This window comes from Phoxinus phoxinus, assembly GCF_949152265.1.
Source record: "Phoxinus phoxinus genome assembly, chromosome: 23".
NCBI lineage: Eukaryota > Metazoa > Chordata > Actinopteri > Cypriniformes > Leuciscidae > Phoxinus > Phoxinus phoxinus.
In genome coordinates this window covers 10,569,848-10,588,867 of record NC_136898.1, presented here as the reverse complement: position 1 = coordinate 10,588,867, position 19,020 = coordinate 10,569,848, and the positions used below count along the sequence as shown (strand labels likewise).

At 39.1% G+C, this 19,020-nt stretch overlaps 1 protein-coding gene across 2 annotated transcripts in view; it reads right to left on the bottom strand.

Annotated features, from left to right (window-relative positions):
* Positions 1-19,020, bottom strand: part of robo3 (roundabout, axon guidance receptor, homolog 3) — a 90,366-nt gene that overhangs the window by 10,243 nt on the left and 61,103 nt on the right. For both annotated transcript variants that reach the window (XM_079599639.1, XM_079599640.1), the window contains exons 11-22: positions 18,849-19,017; positions 16,191-16,357; positions 15,513-15,634; positions 15,182-15,398; positions 14,823-14,947; positions 14,286-14,463; positions 13,819-14,046; positions 12,330-12,369; positions 12,094-12,233; positions 11,697-11,972; positions 10,847-10,991; positions 8,368-8,589 (exon numbers count right to left, since the gene is read on the bottom strand). In XM_079599639.1, coding sequence (XP_079455765.1) covers positions 8,368-8,589; positions 10,847-10,991; positions 11,697-11,972; positions 12,094-12,233; positions 12,330-12,369; positions 13,819-14,046; positions 14,286-14,463; positions 14,823-14,947; positions 15,182-15,398; positions 15,513-15,634; positions 16,191-16,357; positions 18,849-19,017 — 2,029 coding nt within the window. The remainder of the gene's footprint in view (positions 1-8,367; positions 8,590-10,846; positions 10,992-11,696; positions 11,973-12,093; positions 12,234-12,329; positions 12,370-13,818; positions 14,047-14,285; positions 14,464-14,822; positions 14,948-15,181; positions 15,399-15,512; positions 15,635-16,190; positions 16,358-18,848; positions 19,018-19,020) is intronic.

The following is a 19,020-nucleotide window of genomic DNA, read 5'->3' as shown; positions in this document are numbered from 1 at the left end:
GTATGTCAAAGTCAGTTACAAAAATGTCCTTGATTATGGGGATAATAGCATGCGTTATAACTCAGATAAGTATTGCTAGCATGTTTTAGCATGTTTCTAGCATGTTTAGAACTCAATAGCATATTAAATATGTCGCTAGTAATGCATCACAGTGTAAAACGTGTCACTTCCTGTCGACAGTAGGTGGCGCTATTACTTTAACTTAAAATTGTCATGTAGATGTGTTCAGGGCAGGACTCTAATCAAACGTGTGAAGTTTGGGGCAGATTGGACACTGCCTTCTTCAGTAACACCAACTTCCTGTTTAATTGCATTAGCGTGCTTTAACACTTAGCTAAGAATTGCTAGCATGTTTTAACATGTTTACTAACATGTATATAACTCAATGGCATATTTAATATGTTGCTAGTACTGCATCACAGTGTTAAACATGTCACTTCCTGTTGCCAGTAGGTGGCGCTATTACTATAACTGAAAAGTGTTATGTAGATGTGTTCAGGGCAGGACTCTTATCAAACGTGTGAAGTTTGGGGCAGATTGGACATTGCCTTCTTTAGTAACAACAACTTCCTCTTTCATTGCATTAGCATGCTTTAGCACTTAGCTAAGAATTGCTAGCATGTTTTAACAGGTTTCTAACATGTTTATAACTCAATGGCATATTTAATATGTTGCTAGTACAGCATCACAGTGTTAAACATGTAATTTCCTGTTGCCAGTAGGTGGCGCTATTACTATAACTGAATATTCTCATGTAAATGTGTTAAACATGAGAATATTCAACCGTGTGAAGTTTGGGGCAGATTAAACATCCAATGCCTGAGTTACAGCAAATTCCTATTTAATTGCAGTAATAGCATGCTTTAGCACTTAGCTAATGTTTGCTAGCATGTTTTAGCATGTTTCTAGTATGTTGTTAACATGTTAAGCACTTGCTGGCAATTTTTTATATGTTATTAGGAGTCCAAAACAGTGTTAAACATGTCACTTCCTGTTGCCAGCAGGTGGCGCTATGACTGTAACTGAATTTGAGCATGGTCATGTGTTCAGGGCAGAACGCTTATCAAACGTGTGAAGTTTGGGGCAGATTGGACATTCAATGCCTGAGTTACAGCAAATTCCTATTTAATTGCAGTAATAGCATGCTTTAGCACTTAGCTAATGTTTGCTAGCATGTTTTAGCATGTTTCTAGTATGTTGTTAACATGTTAAGCACTTGCTGGCAATTTTTTATATGTTATTAGGAGTCCAAAACAGTGTTAAACATGTCACTTCCTGTTGCCAGCAGGTGGCGCTATGACTGTAACTGAATTTGAGCATGGTCATGTGTATAGGACAGAACGCTTATCAAACATGTGAAGTTTGGGGCAGATTGGACATTGTTTGCCTGAGTTACAGCAACTTCCTGTTTCATGGCGAAACATCAAAATTTGTCAGGCCGCCGAGGACACGCCCTTCGACGAAAACTCAAGATCTTCGCAATTTAACGTCGCAAAGGCCTTAAGATTACACTCACCAAATTTGAAGATGATCAGATTAAAACTGTAGGAGGAGTTCGTTAAAGTATGAGGCCTGAAAATGGCAAAAACTGCACAAAAATCAGAGAGGAAGTTCAAAATGGCTGACTTCCTGTTGTGTTTAAGGCTATGCTCCAAGAGACTTTTTTGTAGGTATTGGGTCATTACATGTATGTACCGAATTTCGTACACATACGTGAAACGTAGCGGGAGGCGCACTCCGTTGAACCTTTATAGGTGGCGCTATCGAGCCATTTTACCCCGCCCAATTCTGAAACGCATATCAGATGTCAATTTTCGCCAGTTCTGACGCGTGTGCAAATTTTCGTGAGTTTTCGTGCATGTTTAGGCCCTCAAAAATGCGATTAAATGCGGAGAAGAAGAATAATAATAATAATAATAATAATAATAATAATAATAATAAACAGAGCAATTCCAAGAGGGTCCTCACACCATCGGTGCTCGGGCCCTAATTAAAGCTGCAAGCAGCGATGAAAGGGCCCTCGCACCCGTGCCAACCGCCACCCGGTGGATTTAGGAAGACAGAGCACGGTGGGCATTGTGCATTTAAGTAGGTAAATATAGGAGTATGTCAAAGTCAGTTACAAAAATGTCCTTTATTATGGGGATAATAGCATGCGTTATCACTCAGATAAGTGTTGCTAGCATGTTTTAGCATGTTTCTAGCATGTTTAGAACTCAATGGCATATTAAATATGTCGCTAGCAATGCATCACAGTTTAAAACGTGTCACTTCCTGTCGACAGTAGGTGGCGCAATTACTTTAACTTAAAATTGTCATGTAGATGTGTTCAGGGCAGGACTCTTATCAAACGTGTGAAGTTTGGGGCAGATTTGACATTGCCTTCTTCAGTAACAACAACTTCCCGTTTCATTGCATTAGCGTGCTTTAGCACTTAGCTAAGAATTGCTAGCATGTTTTAACATGTTTCTAACATGTATATAACTCAATGGCATATTTAATATGTTGCTAGTAATGCATCGCAGTGTTAAACATGTCACTTCCTGTTGCCAGTAGGTGGCGCTATTACTATAACTGAATATTCTCATGTAAATGTGTTCAGACCAGAACTCTTATCAAACGTGTGAAGTTTGGGGCAGATTGGGCATTCAATGCCTGAGTTACAGCAAATTCCTATTTAATTGCAGTAATAGCATGCTTTAGCACTTAGCTAATGTTTGCTAGCATGTTTTAGCATGTTTCTAGTATGTTGTTAACATGTTTAGCACTTGCTGGCAATTTTTTATATGTTATTAGGAGTCCAAAACAGTGTTAAACATGTCACTTCCTGTTGCCAGCAGGTGGCGCTATGACTGTAACTGAATTTGAGCATGGTCATGTGTTCAGGACAGAACGCTTATCAAACGTGTGAAGTTTGGGGCAGATTGGACATTGTTTGCCTGAGTTACAGCAACTTCCTGTTTCATGGCGAAACATCAAAATTTGTCAGGCCGCCGAGGACACGCCCTTCGACGAAAACTCTAGATCTTCGCAATTTAACGTCGCAAAGGCCTTAAGATTACACTCACCAAATTTGAAGATGATCAGATTAAAACTGTAGGAGGAGTTCGTTAAAGTACGAGGCCTGAAAATGGCAAAAACTGCACAAAAATCAGAGAGGAAGTTCAAAATGGCTGACTTCCTGTTGTGTTTAAGGCTATGCTCCAAGAGACTTTTTTGTAGGTATTGGGTCATTACATGTATGTACCGAATTTCGTACACGTACGTGAAACGTAGCGGGAGGCGCACTCCGTTGAACCTTTATAGGTGGCGCTATCGAGCCATTTTACCCCGCCCAATTCTGAAACGCATATCAGATGTCAATTTTCGCCAGTTCTGACGCGTGTGCAAATTTTCGTGAGTTTTCGTGCATGTTTAGGCCCTCAAAAATGCGATTAAATGCGGAGAAGAATAATAATAATAATAATAATAATAATAATAATAAACAGAGCAATTCCAAGAGGGTCCTCACACCATCGGTGCTCGGGCCCTAATTAAAGCTGCAAGCAGCGATGAAAGGGCCCTCGCACCCGTGCCACCGCCACCCGGTGGCTTTAGGAAGACAGAGCACGGTGGGCAATGTGCATTTAAGTAGGTAAAAATAGGAGGAGTATGTCAAAGTCAGTTACAAAAATGTCCTTGATTATGGGGATAATAGCATGCGTTATAACTCAGATAAGTGTTGCTAGCATGTTTTAGCATGTTTCTAGCATGTTTAGAACTCAATGGCATATTAAATATGTCGCTAGTAATGCATCACAGTGTAAAACGTGTCACTTCCTGTCGACAGTAGGTGGCGCTATTACTTTAACTTAAAATTGTCATGTAGATTTGTTCAGGGCAGGACTCTTATCAAACGTGTGAAGTTTGGGGCAGATTGGACATTGCCTTCTTCAGTAACACCAACTTCCTGTTTCATGGCATTAGCGTGCTTTAGCACTTAGCTAAGAATTGCTAGCATGTTTTAACATGTTTCTAACATGTATATAACTCAATGGCATATTTAAAATGTTGCTAGTACTGCATCACAGTGTTAAACATGTCACTTCCTGTTGCCAGTAGGTGGCGCTATTACTATAACTGAAAAGTGTCATGTAGATGTGTTCAGGACAGGACTCTTATCAAACGTGTAAAGTTTGGGAAAGATTGGACATTGCCTTCTTTAGTAACAACAACTTCCTCTTTCATTGCATTAGCATGCTTTAGCACTTAGCTAAGAATTGCTAGCATGTTTTAACAGGTTTCTAACATGTTTATAACTCAATGGCATATTTAATATGTTGCTAGTACAGCATCACAGTGTTAAACATGTCATTTGCTGTTGCCAGTAGGTGGCGCTATTACTATAACTGAATATTCTCATGTAAATGTGTTAAACATGAGAATATTCAACCGTGTGAAGTTTGGGGCCGATTAAACATCCAATGCCAGTTACAGCAAATTCCTATTTAATTGCATTAATAGCATGATTTAGCACCTAGCTAATGTTTGCTAGCATGTTTTAGCATGTTTCTAGTATGTTGTTAACATGTTTAACACTTGCTGGCACTTTTTTGTATGTTATTAGGAGTCCAAAACAGTGTTAAACATGTCACTTCCTGTTGCCAGCAGGTGGCGCTATGACTGTAACTGAATTTGAGCATGGTCATGTGTTCAGGACAGAACGCTTATCAAACGTGTGAAGTTTGGGGCAGATTGGACATTCAATGCCTGAGTTACAGCAAATTCCTATTTAATTGCAGTAATAGCATGCTTTAGCACTTAGCTAATGTTTGCTAGCATGTTTTAGCATGTTTCTAGTATGTTGTTAACATGTTAAGCACTTGCTGGCAATTTTTTATATGTTATTAGGAGTCCAAAACAGTGTTAAACATGTCACTTCCTGTTGCCAGCATGTGGCACTATGACTGTAACTGAATTTGAGCATGGTCATGTGTTCAGGACAGAACGCTTATCAAACGTGTGAAGTTTGGGGCAGATTGGACATTCAATGCCTGAGTTACAGCAAATTCCTATTTAATTGCAGTAATAGCATGCTTTAGCACTTAGCTAATGTTTGCTAGCATGTTTTAGCATGTTTCTAGTATGTTGTTAGCATGTTAAGCACTTGGTGGCAATTTTTTATATGTTATTAGGAGTCCAAAACAGTGTTAAACATGTCACTTCCTGTTGCCAGCAGGTGGCGCTATGACTGTAACTGAATTTGAGCATGTCATGTGTTCAGGACAGGACTCTTATCAAACGTGTGAAGTTTGGGGCAGATTGGACATTGTTTGCCTGAGTTACAGCAACTTCCTGTTTCATGGCGAAACATCAAAATTTGTCAGGCCGCCGAGGACACGCCCTTCGACGAAAACTCTAGATCTTCGCAATTTAACGTCGCAAAGGCCTTAAGATTACACTCACCAAATTTGAAGATGATCAGATTAAAACTGTAGGAGGAGTTCGTTAAAGTACGAGGCCTGAAAATGGCAAAAACTGCACAAAAATCAGAGAGGAAGTTCAAAATGGCTGACTTCCTGTTGTGTTTAAGGCTATGCTCCAAGAGACTTTTTTGTAGGTATTGGGTCATTACATGTATGTACCGAATTTCGTACACATACGTGAAACGTAGCGGGAGGCGCACTCCGTTGAACCTTTATAGGTGGCGCTATCGAGCCATTTTACCCCGCCCAATTCTGAAACGCATATCAGATGTCAATTTTCGCCAGTTCTGACGCGTGTGCAAATTTTCGTGAGTTTTCGTGCATGTTTAGGCCCTCAAAAATGCGATCAAATGCGGAAAATAATAATAATAATAATAATAATAATAATAATAATAATAAACAGAGCAATTCCAATAGTGTCCTCGCACCATCGGTGCTCGGGCCCTAATTAAAGCTGCAAGCAGCGATGAAAGGGCCCTCGCACCCGTGCCACCGCCACCCGGTGGCTTTAGGAAGACAGAGCACGGTGGGCAATGTGCATTTAAGTAGGTAAAAATAGGAGTAGTATGTCAAAGTCAGTTACAAAAATGTCCTTTATCATGGGTATAATAGCATGCGTTATCACTCAGATAAGTGTTGCTAGCATGTTTTAGCATGTTTCTAGCATGTTTAGAACTCAATGGCATATTAAATATGTCGCTAGCAATGCATCACAGTTTAAAACGTGTCACTTCCTGTCGACAGTAGGTGGCGCTATTACTTTAACTTAAAATTGTCATGTAGATGTGTTCAAGGCAGGACTCTTATCAAACATGTGAAGTTTGGGGCAGATTGGACATTGTCTTCTTCAGTAACAATAACTTCCCGTTTCATTGCATTAGCATGCTTTAGCACTTAGCTAAGAATTGCTAGCATGTTTTAACAGGTTTCTAACATGTTTATTACTCAATGGCATATTTAATATGTTGCTAGTACTGCATCACAGTGTTAACCATGTCACTTCCTGTTGCCAGTAGGTGGCGCTATTACTATAACTGAAAAGTGTCATGTAGATGTGTTCAGGGCAGAACTCTTATCAAACGTGTGAAATTGGGGCAAATTGAACATTCAATGCCTGACAGCAAATTCCTATTTAATTGCAGGAATAGCATGCTTTAGCACTTAGCTAATGTTTGTTAGCATGTTTTAGCATGGTTCCCGTGTGTTGTTAACATGTTCAGCACTTGCTGGCAATTTTTTATATGTTATTAGGAGTCCAAAATGGTGTTAAACATGACACTTCCTGTTGCCAGCAGGTGGCGCTATTACTCTAACTGATTATTCTCATGTAGATGTGTTCAGGGCAGGACTCTTATCAAACCTGTGAAGTTTGGGGCAGATTGGACATTGCCTACTTGAGTAACAACAACTTCCTGTTTCATTGCATTAGCATGCTTTAGCACTTAGCTAAGAATTGCTAGCATGTTTTAACATGTTTCTAACATGTTTATAACTCAATGGTTTATTTAATATGTTGCTAGTACAGCATCACAGTGTTAAACATGTCACTTCCTGTTGCCAATAGGTGGCGCTATTACTATAACTGAATATTCTCATGTAAATGTGTTCAGGACAGAACTCTTATCAAACGTGTGAAGTTTGGGGCAGATTGGGCATTCAATGCCTGAGTTACAGCAAATTCCTATTTAATTGCAGTAATAGCATGCTTTAGCACTTAGCTAATGTTTGCTAGCATGTTTTAGCATGTTTCTAGTATGGTGTTAACATGTTTAGCACTTGCTGGCAATTTTGTATATGTTAATTAGGAGTCCAAAACGGTGTTAAACATGTCACTTCCTGTTGCCAGCAGGTGGCGCTATGACTGTAACTGAATTTGAGCATGGTCATGTGTTCAGGACAGAACGCTTATCAAACGTGTGAAGTTTGGGGCAGATTGGACATTGTTTGCCTTAGTTACAGCAACTTCCTGTTTCATGGCGAAACATCAAAATTTGTCAGGCCGCCGAGGACACGCCCTTCGACGAAAACTCTAGATCTTCGCAATTTAACGTCGCAAAGGCCTTAAGATTACACTCACCAAATTTGAAGATGATCAGATTAAAACTGTAGGAGGAGTTCGTTAAAGTACGAGGCCTGAAAATGGCAAAAACTGCACAAAAATCAGAGAGGAAGTTCAAAATGGCTGACTTCCTGTTGTGTTTAAGGCTATGCTCCAAGATACTTTTTTGTAGGTATTGGGTCATTACATGTATGTACCGAATTTCGTACACGTACGTGAAACGTAGCGGGAGGCGCACTCCGTTGAACCTTTATAGGTGGCGCTATCGAGCCATTTTACCCCGCCCAATTCTGAAACGCATATCAGATGTCAATTTTCGCCAGTTCTGACGCGTGTGCAAATTTTCGTGAGTTTTCGTGCATGTTTAGGCCCTCAAAAATGCGATCAAATGCGGAAAATAATAATAATAATAATAATAATAATAATAATAATAAACAGAGCAATTCCAATAGTGTCCTCGCACCATCGGTGCTCGGGCCCTAATAATAATAATAATAATAAACAGAGCAATTCCAAGAGGGTCCTCACACCATCGGTGCTCGGGCCCTAACTATTCTATGAATGCAGAGAACTAAAAAGCAGGAGAGCAGTTTCCTAAAGGATTGCTGATATTAACTGCCATAAAGTGAACATTGCCTCTAGAATATCATATTATCAAATTTATATTTTGAAATACACTAAATAAAGTTTTAGAAAAGCAGATCTGGTTGACCTCAAACTCTTCAAACTTAAACTCTCCATTAACTTTTTATGCTATTTATGTGGAAAATAAAAGTGGAATAAACTGAAATGCTGACCTATCAAAAAAACATGATCATTTGAAAGTTTATGTGGGTGTCTCACCGTGCTATCTGTGTCTGTTCGAGCTGGTGTAAGCGTGGTATATCGTGGCAGTGGCCATCGTCTCTGGGAGATGGAGTTAAGGTGGCGGTGGATTGGTGGCTGTAGGACGTGGTCGGGGAAGGAGCCTCTCCTCTAAGGGGAGGAGCAGGAACGTCCTCCATCGTGCCGTCCATGAGGTACGTCCTCTCTGGGAGAGGAGGACACCACTCTTCCTCATCGGACCTGTGTGAGGAGAAAAGCATCGATATTATTTTGAGGTCCATAAATAAAGTACAGCCTTGAAATATGACTAAAAAGCCAACTTCACAAATCTTTTTTTTATATATATATACTATAATAATAGAAATATTGAAAACGCATGTTTGCATGGGCATACACAATGTTTTAAAATATTCTAAAATAAGTAATAAGAAATCCTAATGTACTTATACTAGCCGTCAAATAGCAGCAACTCATGTTTTGCTGGGCTGTGATGTAAATGAAAGGCTACTGGCTATTTTTAAAAAGGCTAAAACGGTTTCCACAAAAATATTAAGCAGCACAATTGTTTTCAACATTGATAATAATAAGAAATGTTTATTGAGCACCAAATAAGCATAAAAGACTGGAGAAATGGCTGCTGAAAATTAAGCTTTGCCATCACAGGAATAAATTACATATATTAAAAGAGAAATCAGGTATTTTAAATTATAAAATATTTCACAATATATATATATATATATATATATATATATATTAAAAAAAAGTTAAATATTTGCAGCCTTGGTGAACATAAGAAACTTCTTTCAAAAACATTTTAAAAATCTTACAGCCAAACTTTTGAATGGTAGTATATATCACTTTTATTTATTTATTTTACTTTCCTTTTTTGCCATTTAATATGGAAATGAACAGATAGTGAATGATACAGAAGAAAGGGGGCAGAACTTGGAAATGACTCAAACTTGAGTTGATGTCAGAGCACATGATCTACCCGACACATCATCGAACTATTACATCAACTTTTCTTATCACTCCCTGCGCTTCTCACTTAGAGTGGGAGAATAAGAGAATAAGTTTTTTTCTGCTTTATAACTAAATTCCCTCATTTTTATCAGACGGTTAAGTAACTCCAGTACCTCTGTGCTAAATCAATCACGGCACACTCATTATGATTGCCAGCTGCAGTAATCATCGGGTCAATGCAACCGGTGGCATATCGATTCCTGCTGCCGTTCTGTCAAATGAGACAGCCTGGCCTCCAGATAACAATATGCGTGATCTTTCAGCTCTCGTGGGACCAATCCATGCAAGAGCAATGGAAAATAAGTTTAATGCAGTGGCATTTTGAGTGACACTGCTCAATGTTTTGCCTCGGGCACTTTGAGGGCAAAACGCTGAGCTGAATGACACCTACACACTTTTTGGTTTAGTACGTACGTGGCTACTTGAATTTTTTGTTGAGTTCTTGGGCCTCGCTGAGCTGAAGGGGGAATTATTAAGATTATAGTCATAATGCAGTAACAGAGCCGATGTTCTCGCCTTTGGGCAAGCACAAAGGTTAACCTCGTGATCCATGAGTTCATCACACATTTGAGGGTTAGTTATGAAAATCCAGTCTGGCTGTGAGTGTTGCATTGCACTCTTGTGCCCTGATTAACGTGTAATGCTCGAAGGAAGAAACTTGAGAAGGGTTGTACCTGTCACTGGCTAATGCGGTTACTGCGGGAGGCTATGTCAAGGTTATCGGATTCGCAGATCTCACTGGGATGGTTAACCGCTGGGGCTAATGTGACTCTCCCTCCTTAGTGCCCCTCACGGGCATCCATTGGGCTCAAGTGGCGGCAGAAAGCAATAAGAGTGTCTTTACCCATCAGCACCTGCGGCCGGGGCACACTGCGGCTACTGCTGACCGCGAGCTTTACTAACAAGGAACTAATGTGATACAGACTAGGAAAAGGAAACATAATTCAGTCAGGCCATCATGAGGAAACAGGCCAGACTCAAGGGTAGCATATCGCTAACTTTGTTAGCCTCCATATACAGCCTTGTCAACAGCAATCAAACTGATCCGGCCCTGAAAATTTTGAGACTGTTCCTGGAACAATCAGCAAAACTTTGTCTAGAAAGCTAAACGAGGCCATGCTCTCAGCTAGCCAACATGCTGCAAATTGGTAAAAGATGTTGACACGTAGACATGGAAATGAAGATAAAAAAACAAAATGAATTGGTGAAAGCGTGAGTAAGAACTTGGGGTGAGATTTGAGACTTGTTTTGTCTGCCAAAGTCCTGATGGGACACTCTCCAGGCAGCTATTTTCTACTAGTTCAGCTCCTACCTAAATGAATAAAGACTGAAAGCTTTTGTCGAGATTGTTTAAATAACATGTCAAATCACCAATAGTCTAATGTAAAAATACCATGATTGCTTTTATAATGCTAAAAACAGGTCCAGCTGTCACAGAATTGAAATGAATCTGAAGCCTTCCAGTGAACTTTACCCCATGTCCTGGATTAGTTCGTTATCGTCTTCCTCCTCGCACTCGTCCAGATCTCCAGAGAGGGGTGGAGGTGGCAATGCATCCATCCAGTTGAGAGATGGTGTTTTAACTGGCTTCCCCATCAACTTCTGCTTTGGTTGTTTTACTGTAGAAAAACAAGTGATTTGTGAAAATGTATAATTTGTACAATTATTAAAGTGTTGAACTAAACTGAAATAAAATAAAATATAAATATTAGATGAAAAAGTTGCCTCGGAAACTAACTGAAATAAATAAGTTGAAGTACTAAAATTACTAAAAAGATAAATTAAAGCTAAACAGAAATATAAAAAAAGAATAAAAATGACAAAAGCATATAAAATTACTAAAACTAAAATGAAAAATGAAATTTTACAAATAAAAGCTAATTCTCAATATAAATAAATTGGTAACATTTTACAATAAGGTTCATTAGTTAACATTAGTTAATGTATTAAGTAATACATTTGTTACTCTATTAGTTAATCTTTGTTAACGTTAGTTAATACAAATACAGCTGTTCGTTATTTGTTCATGTTAGTTCACAGTGCATTAACTAATGTTAACAAATAGAACCTTTGATTTTAATAATGTATTAGTAAATGTTGAAATTAACATTAACTAAAATTAATAAATGCTGTATAAGTATGGTTCATTCTTAGTTCATGTTAACTAACGTAGTTAACTAATGTTAACTAATGAACCTTATTGTAAAGTGTTACCAATAAATTCTATAATAATATATCAATAATAATAAAATAACCAAATATCATCCAAGCAAAGCCTTCATATTAGCACTGAAGGGAACAGATAAGACTTAGTTATAAGATACCGTTATCAGTCTTGGAGCGGTCTGGCTGAGCATATTGAGCAGTGGAGGTTCCAGGCTGAGTCATCCAATGGCTGCCATCTTGTTCAGGGCTGCAGGGCGCCTGGTTGGTGAAAGGCATGATGGGAGTGCTGGCGTAGGGCGTGGTGTGTTGAGAGTACGGAGCGGAGAAACTGCGCAGGTCCTCGCTGGTGGGGTCAATGGTGCTGTAGATGGGGCCTTCGTTTGAGTCTGCACTGTACTTCTCATTTTGGTTGAGGTAATTAGAGATTCCCGCCTCTGAGGACACGATGGTAAATTAATTAGGGTTTAATTAATAAGACTCTGTGCTGTGGAAACTTGGTGTTAAATTAATTTAACAGTACAGCCGGTGGTGTTGTTCTATAACAGCGAGTCTTACCATTATAATATCTCTCCGGGGTGTCATGTTTAGACGTACAGCAGTTCACAGAATCTTTCCCGTTGTGAACTAGATTAGTAGTTGGCCAAGAATCAGCCAGCCACGGGTAATTTCCCATGTTAGTACCCAGCATACCAGGCCTGTATAACCAGACATTTAAAAAAATATCAATAAGTATAGAATCTAAAATGTATTTACACTGGTACTTTTAGCCTCTTAAGCATCAATTAATTTACCTTCCGTTAAGTCCAGAACTTTCTCCATGTGGAAAACCAACTGTAAAAAACATAACAGAACCACAGGCAGAAATGTTAAGACTAGTGCTGTGTCTGAAACCGCTCCCTATCCACTATATAGTGCACTATATAGGGTATCAGCCATTTTTTAGTGGTGTATTCGAATTCTGAGTGAACGACATCATTCCCTACATTCGTTCACTACTTTTACCCACAATCCTCTCTGAATTCGAGTGTACATTCGATGTACACTTGCTGAAGCACTATTTCCCACAATCCAATGCGGAGAGGACTGAGCGCACATGAAAGTGCGGGAGTGAGCAAGTTTAAAGCAGAGATTACTTTACAACTTTCTTATTTCTGCTTTAACATTTATTTCATGCTATAGTTTAGGTCCCCTCCTAAAAGACTCGTTAAACTGTAAGGAATTAATCATGTGCGTATTCATTCGAATGTAATCATAACGGTCGCCCGAGGGCACTCAACGGCCATGTCATCTGTGAGCGTGAGAGTTTCTAACAATTTCAATCAATGAAACTACAAAGCTGGCACGGAGGTAGGCTATATATAATGACAAAATTGATGTTTATATTATTTTTAGGCCTGTCAAAAGATTAATCGCGATTAATCGCATCCAAAATAAAAGTTTGTGTTTGCATAATATATGTGTGTGTACTGTGTATAATTATTATATATAAATACACACACATTCATGTATATATTTAAGAAATATTTGCATTTATATACTGTATATACATTTATATAATGTATATTATATATATATATTTTATATATAAATAACAAATTTTTCTTAAAAATATACATGATTGTGTGTGTTTTTATATATATGAATAATTATACACAGCACACACACATATATTATGTAAACACAAACTTTTATTTTGGATGCGATTAATTGCGATTAATCTATTGACAGCCCTAATTATTTTATAAAGTGAGTAACGTAAGATAAAAGGACTTTTATCACTACATGTGATGAAGACTTTTCTGCGACAGCTCCAGCTCTCCGACGCACAGTGTAAACGTCAGCGTCAGAATTCACTCACTTTCGTTCACTCCTTGGAGATATAGTGCACTCAAATGCCATACACTATATAGGGATTTGTGAATGAGTGAATGAGTGAACGAGTGAGCGGTTTTGGACACAGCTTAAATGTCAGCGTTGTGATTGTTAACTAAAACTAAGGTGCGTTAATTAAAATAAAGCTAAAAAAAAAGAAAAAAAAAGTGGCCTTAAAATCTTTCTGTTACTAACTTACTACTAAAAACTGAAATAAAAATACACTTAAGGTAAATAGAAATGAAAAACAAAGACTAACAAAAATGGCAAAAACACAAAATGACTTCTTAAATTAAATATAAAAACAAAAGCAAAATTCTAAATATGAATAAATACTACAATAGTATATCAATAGTACTAAAATAACTCTGACAAATGTTTCTTTAGGTGTTATTTGTGCACGCATACCTGCAGGTGTGTATGCAAATGATGCCGTGTAATGGCTGAGCTCTTTCCTCTTCTTCCGTCTGCAATAGATCCACACGCTGAATCCCATAAGGATTACCCAGCATGCTCCGCCAATGCCTGCGATGAAGGCAGGCTGCTTCACTACATCTGTGATCTGCTCAGCCAGACTTACATTCTCGTCAGATTCGCTGCCTCCACCGGTGACTGTGGGCTGCTCTGCGGGCAATTCTGAAGAGGAGGGGAAGAGAGAAAGAGAGAGCAAAGACAGATCAAAGTGTTGCTCAGTCAGAATGTCTTAATAGGACTCAGCTTATTTGAAAGAATTAAGCAATTTAGTCTCAGAACGGGGCTTTAAAAAGCAATCAAAGAGAATTTACACAATTTTTTGTACTTCTACTCCACAAGCATTTCACAATTTAATACTTTTCAGTTTAATAGTCAGGGCTGTGTTTTCAGTGAACACTCACTGATAAGCACAGATACGGGCTGGCTGTGAGCGCCCACTCCTGCGCTGGTGACTGCCGCCACCTCCACCTGGTACAACACGCCGGGTAGAAGCCCTTTTAAAAAAGTGGTCAGCACGTTCCCGTCCACCGTCTGATTGATGTGGTAGCGTGTCTGAGAGTCGTTACCCAAACACCAAACCTGAAAAGAGATGAGGGACTCACATCTGCAATCATATCTCACCCCGGCCGAAATATATATATTTTTTAAAATTATAATGCATTTTATTGTGCATAAAGAAAATTAAGCTTACATTTCACACCATTCACAATTTATGTATTGTGAAAAAATATTTATATATCATGATATTTTGTTGCACTGGCTTTAATTTATGTTGATTATTTAATTTAAATAATATTCTTTAAATATCATTTTTTATAATAATATATTATATAATAACGCTAACGTTAACACATCATGTAGCATTTTTGCTTTCACTGTGAATAGACAAATGACTTTTTGCAATTGACCTGGATTGGACATTGCCATCTAAATCTCACCTTATACTCTTGGATGACTCCATTTTGCATCTCAGTGGGAGGAGGCTGCCATGATACACTGATGCTGGAGCTGTTGCTGAGCTTGACTGTTGCCACGGTTACAGCACGAGGTGGGGCACTCGGAACTGGAAGAGAATTAAATTAAAATTACAATTTGAAAAGTGAGTCTCCTTAATAGTAAATCTACATTATCCCTCTCCATAATTCTATTTGCCAGAATGAAGCGATTCATCTTCATATTATGTACAACAGAATAGAATTGAGTTGGACTAGGCTGAATGAACTCGAATTGAATTGATTATAAAGAAATGAAATTGAAGTGCATCAAATGGAAACTGAAAGAGCTGCAGATATCTCACCCTCCTCTGGTGTGCGAAACGTCAGCGGGCGGCTGTCCATGCCCTGGAACTCGTTAAAGTAGGGTCGTATTTTAATCTCGTATTCCGTGCCTTTGAGCAGGTTAGCGATGACAGCGCTACGCTCTGTTGCAGCTTTCACTTCCTGCTGGGACCAGGAGCCGCCGACAGGACGATAAAGCAAACGATAACCCTGGATGTACTGAGACTGACGATCGACCTGACAGATGGAGAGAGGGAGAACGAGACAGAGAAATGAGATAAGCTGAGCCGGCAGGTGAATCATAAGGCCGGTGGGGAGCTGATTTGGAGGGCAGATATCAGTGGCACTTACGTTCCAGCTGATCTTCACGCTGGATGCCATCAGCAGCACTGGTTCATGAAGCTGAACAGCCATCTCTCCCAGCTCCCTCTGCACCTGTCGGTGGTCCACACCTTGACCTGTAGGACTCACATCTGCAAAAGACACCAAGAGACATCTAACATTAACATCTTTAAATGATGCGGATATATAAATATAGGATATATCAAGAAACCTGTCAGAAATACAAAGGGTCATCATTTCACAAAAACATATAATAATAATTTATTTTATTTTGCATTACAATAACAAAGTTTACTTTTTGTAATATATGTATTGTGACATTATTTAATGTGAAAAAATATATTTCATTAAAGTGATATGGATTTAAATATTTTATTATTATTTTTTGTACTTGCTTTAGTTGTTGATTTTAATCAAATAAAAAAATATATAGATTTTTTTCTTCTGATTTTGGTGATATGTTTTTTGTGTGTGTGATATTTGTCATGTTTTCATGATTAGGTGCAATCCACATGAAATGAAACTGATTTTTATATATTATGTGAAAACAGGCACAAAAATATGTTTTAGTTATATCACAAGTTGTTTCACTATTTAAAGAACAGTTATACAACATATAATTTGTATTACACATTTAAGATCTCTATGAAAAAGGTCATAAAATTGATTGGTCCCCAGTGTACAGACCTTGTGTGCGTACGGGCTCTGAGATGGGGCTGGGGTCACTCAGGCCATAAGCGTTGACCGCCCGCACAATGAATAGGTAAACAGTGTTCGGAGACAGTCCAGTAACCGTGTGCTTCTCCAGTTTCACCAAATCTGCAACCGTCTGCCACGTGCTACCCGCTGATTGGCTGAAATTTTGACAGAAAGATAGATTTCATTATTATTGATCATATTTATATCAACACTTAATTCCATGCGTTTATTTCTGCTTTGCAATAACCAAAACCAGCAGATTCCTACAGCTGAGTCTGAATAAAACATCAATACACCAATGTTTTGTCCCACATTTGTCCCGAAGCTTTTGCACGACATTAGAGAGGGGCGGATTAAACAGGAAAGTCAATGTCATAGATGTTTATCTGCACTCCTTTGATTGTCATTACATGTGTCTGTTTAATGACCCGGCTCTGCTGTGATGCTATTCTTGCAGCCTTTGGCTTGACAGTGCATGGTGTGATCTCTGCGGTGATAGATTTATTTATGGCACAGACTAGGCTTGTCAATGCACTGCATACAATAAATAAATAACATCTTGGATCCTGAGCAGTGATTTGATTAAATATGAAGCGCAAACATTGTTGATTCTGCACAGGGGTAAGTTTTAGCTTCGATTTAAGGAGCCACAGACAATTATTAACATCCAGATCACGCCTAAACGTACAGGAATAAGAATTTGGCTTAATGAGAACCAAGAGAGCTACTTAGATGTGGCGTACAGGTGGGCAAGAATCATAACAACATACTTGCCTTCTAATAAACAATAAATGCTAAGCACAGACATCTGTCTGTGACAGAAGGCTTTGGGATATTTCTCTTCACTTGTCTGTGGTTAACCATCATCCTTGTTTAGAACGGTGGTCACGTGCACCGCGTTCAAGGTTTATTTTTCCCCCGATGGTGGCTCCTGCCGCAGACACAAAGCCAATAAAAGCCCGACCTGCACAATTAGGCCAAGCCATAAATGCTGGGAACCTCGTAAATATTCCTTCAGCGCCCACCGATAGGAGCGATAAATCCAAGGTCACTTTGCTATCAGCTGGGATGGAAGAAACGGGGAAAGGCTGAGGCATGGACAAATCCCTTTTCTCCAGCAGGACTGTGATTGGGCTCTTGTATGCACACAAACGCCAGCATACATGTGCATAAAATCAAAAAATGGGCCGCAATGTAAACCTTTTTTTATGTAGCGAGGTGTCAAAATCCTAAACCCAAAAACTTAAATCCTCCTTATACAGAATCTCAATTATTTTCCATCCCTTGCTTGTTCTCTGTCACCCCTCCCATTTCCCTTTCCCAACGCTCCCTGTTCCACAGCACCTCAGGGAGGGACATTTTATAGCAAACACCCCATTCAGCCCCACAGCACTCTATAAAGAATCAATTTTAAGGATGTGGGGCCATGCTAACTGTTACCCAGGGGGGCAAGGGAGAGGAGAGAGACCAAGTGTGTATATATGAAATACAGAAAGGATGAAAATGTGTGTGTGTGGCACTCTGCATCTCCATTGCTGTCTGCCCTCCCTCTAAGGACTGCAGGACCTTGGTTCTGTAATTAGAGGTAGCCCCATTTTAGTCAGCTTACAATAGCTTAAAGAAGTGTCTGTGTGGACTAGATCTGAATTCATTAGCATGCCATACTCCGATATCGAGCTTTCTTTCCACGAATAAAACTCTCAAAGACTGAACAAAACCCAAAACACTTTAGCTAGCAGGTTTTTTTTATTTATTTAAAAATCTAGACATCCACATATTATGATATATTATGAGTGAGCCTCTTTAGAAAACATAAAGGCGTGTTGTTGGTATGTATAAAACTCATTTATACTGTTAAAAAATAATTGGTGTATTTTTTTGTAAATTTTGCAAAATAAATACTTTACATTGCAAAAACTTTACATTACATATTTCAACACAATGTTCCTAACAGGTCCACCAAGCCCAATAATTCATAAATTGTGATAATGTCAAAACTATGAGCTCATAACCACCAAATGACTGAAAAGGTCTTGACAAATCCACTTATTACCTGCTCTAAGGAGCAACACTGTGAGCTATGCTGATATTCAGAGGTTAGCCAATCAAAAAAGAGGTAGTTTACATAAAGGCAGAGTTTCAAATCTGTCAAAGAAAGGGTGAAATGTTGTCACATAAATTTAGAATTACTAAATTGGCACAAGAAACCTGGATGTGTAGAATAATTCAATAATTCATGAAAATATATCCCCTTTAAATAAGCCTGAGTTCTCCAGTCTATGTCTGAAATTCAATTGTAGAAAACCAATACAGTTGCTATTAATTTAGATCTCTCTGGCAGTAGGTTGCCGCCTGAGGGGAGTGATTGTAGCGGGCAGGACGTGAGCGCAGGATGTAGCTGCCCCCGTACGACTGTGAGGAGCAGTAGAGCGAGGGGGAAGGGGTCAGGGACAGGGCAGCCACGCAGCGGTATTACCCTGTCTGTCACGGCCGACCAGCTACGCTGGACAGTGACACAGAATTAATAAAAAATGATGAATGGACCCTTGTAGTAGCTTCTGGCAAGAGACAATATTATCTAGTGTAGGGAGGAAAACAAACAGGAAGGGACCAGCATGGGGATGCTTACAGTGTGCGCTCACTCACCTGAAAGCCTCAATGATGTAAGAGGTGACAGCCGCCCCGCCCTCATGTGCATTCGGTTGCCAGGTCAGGGTCACGCTGTTACGGGTCACGTCAGTTACGACAGGCTTCTGGGGTGGACCAGGCAGCTGGTAGGGCTCTGAAACTGGGGGTGCAGAGAGACCACCACTCTCTG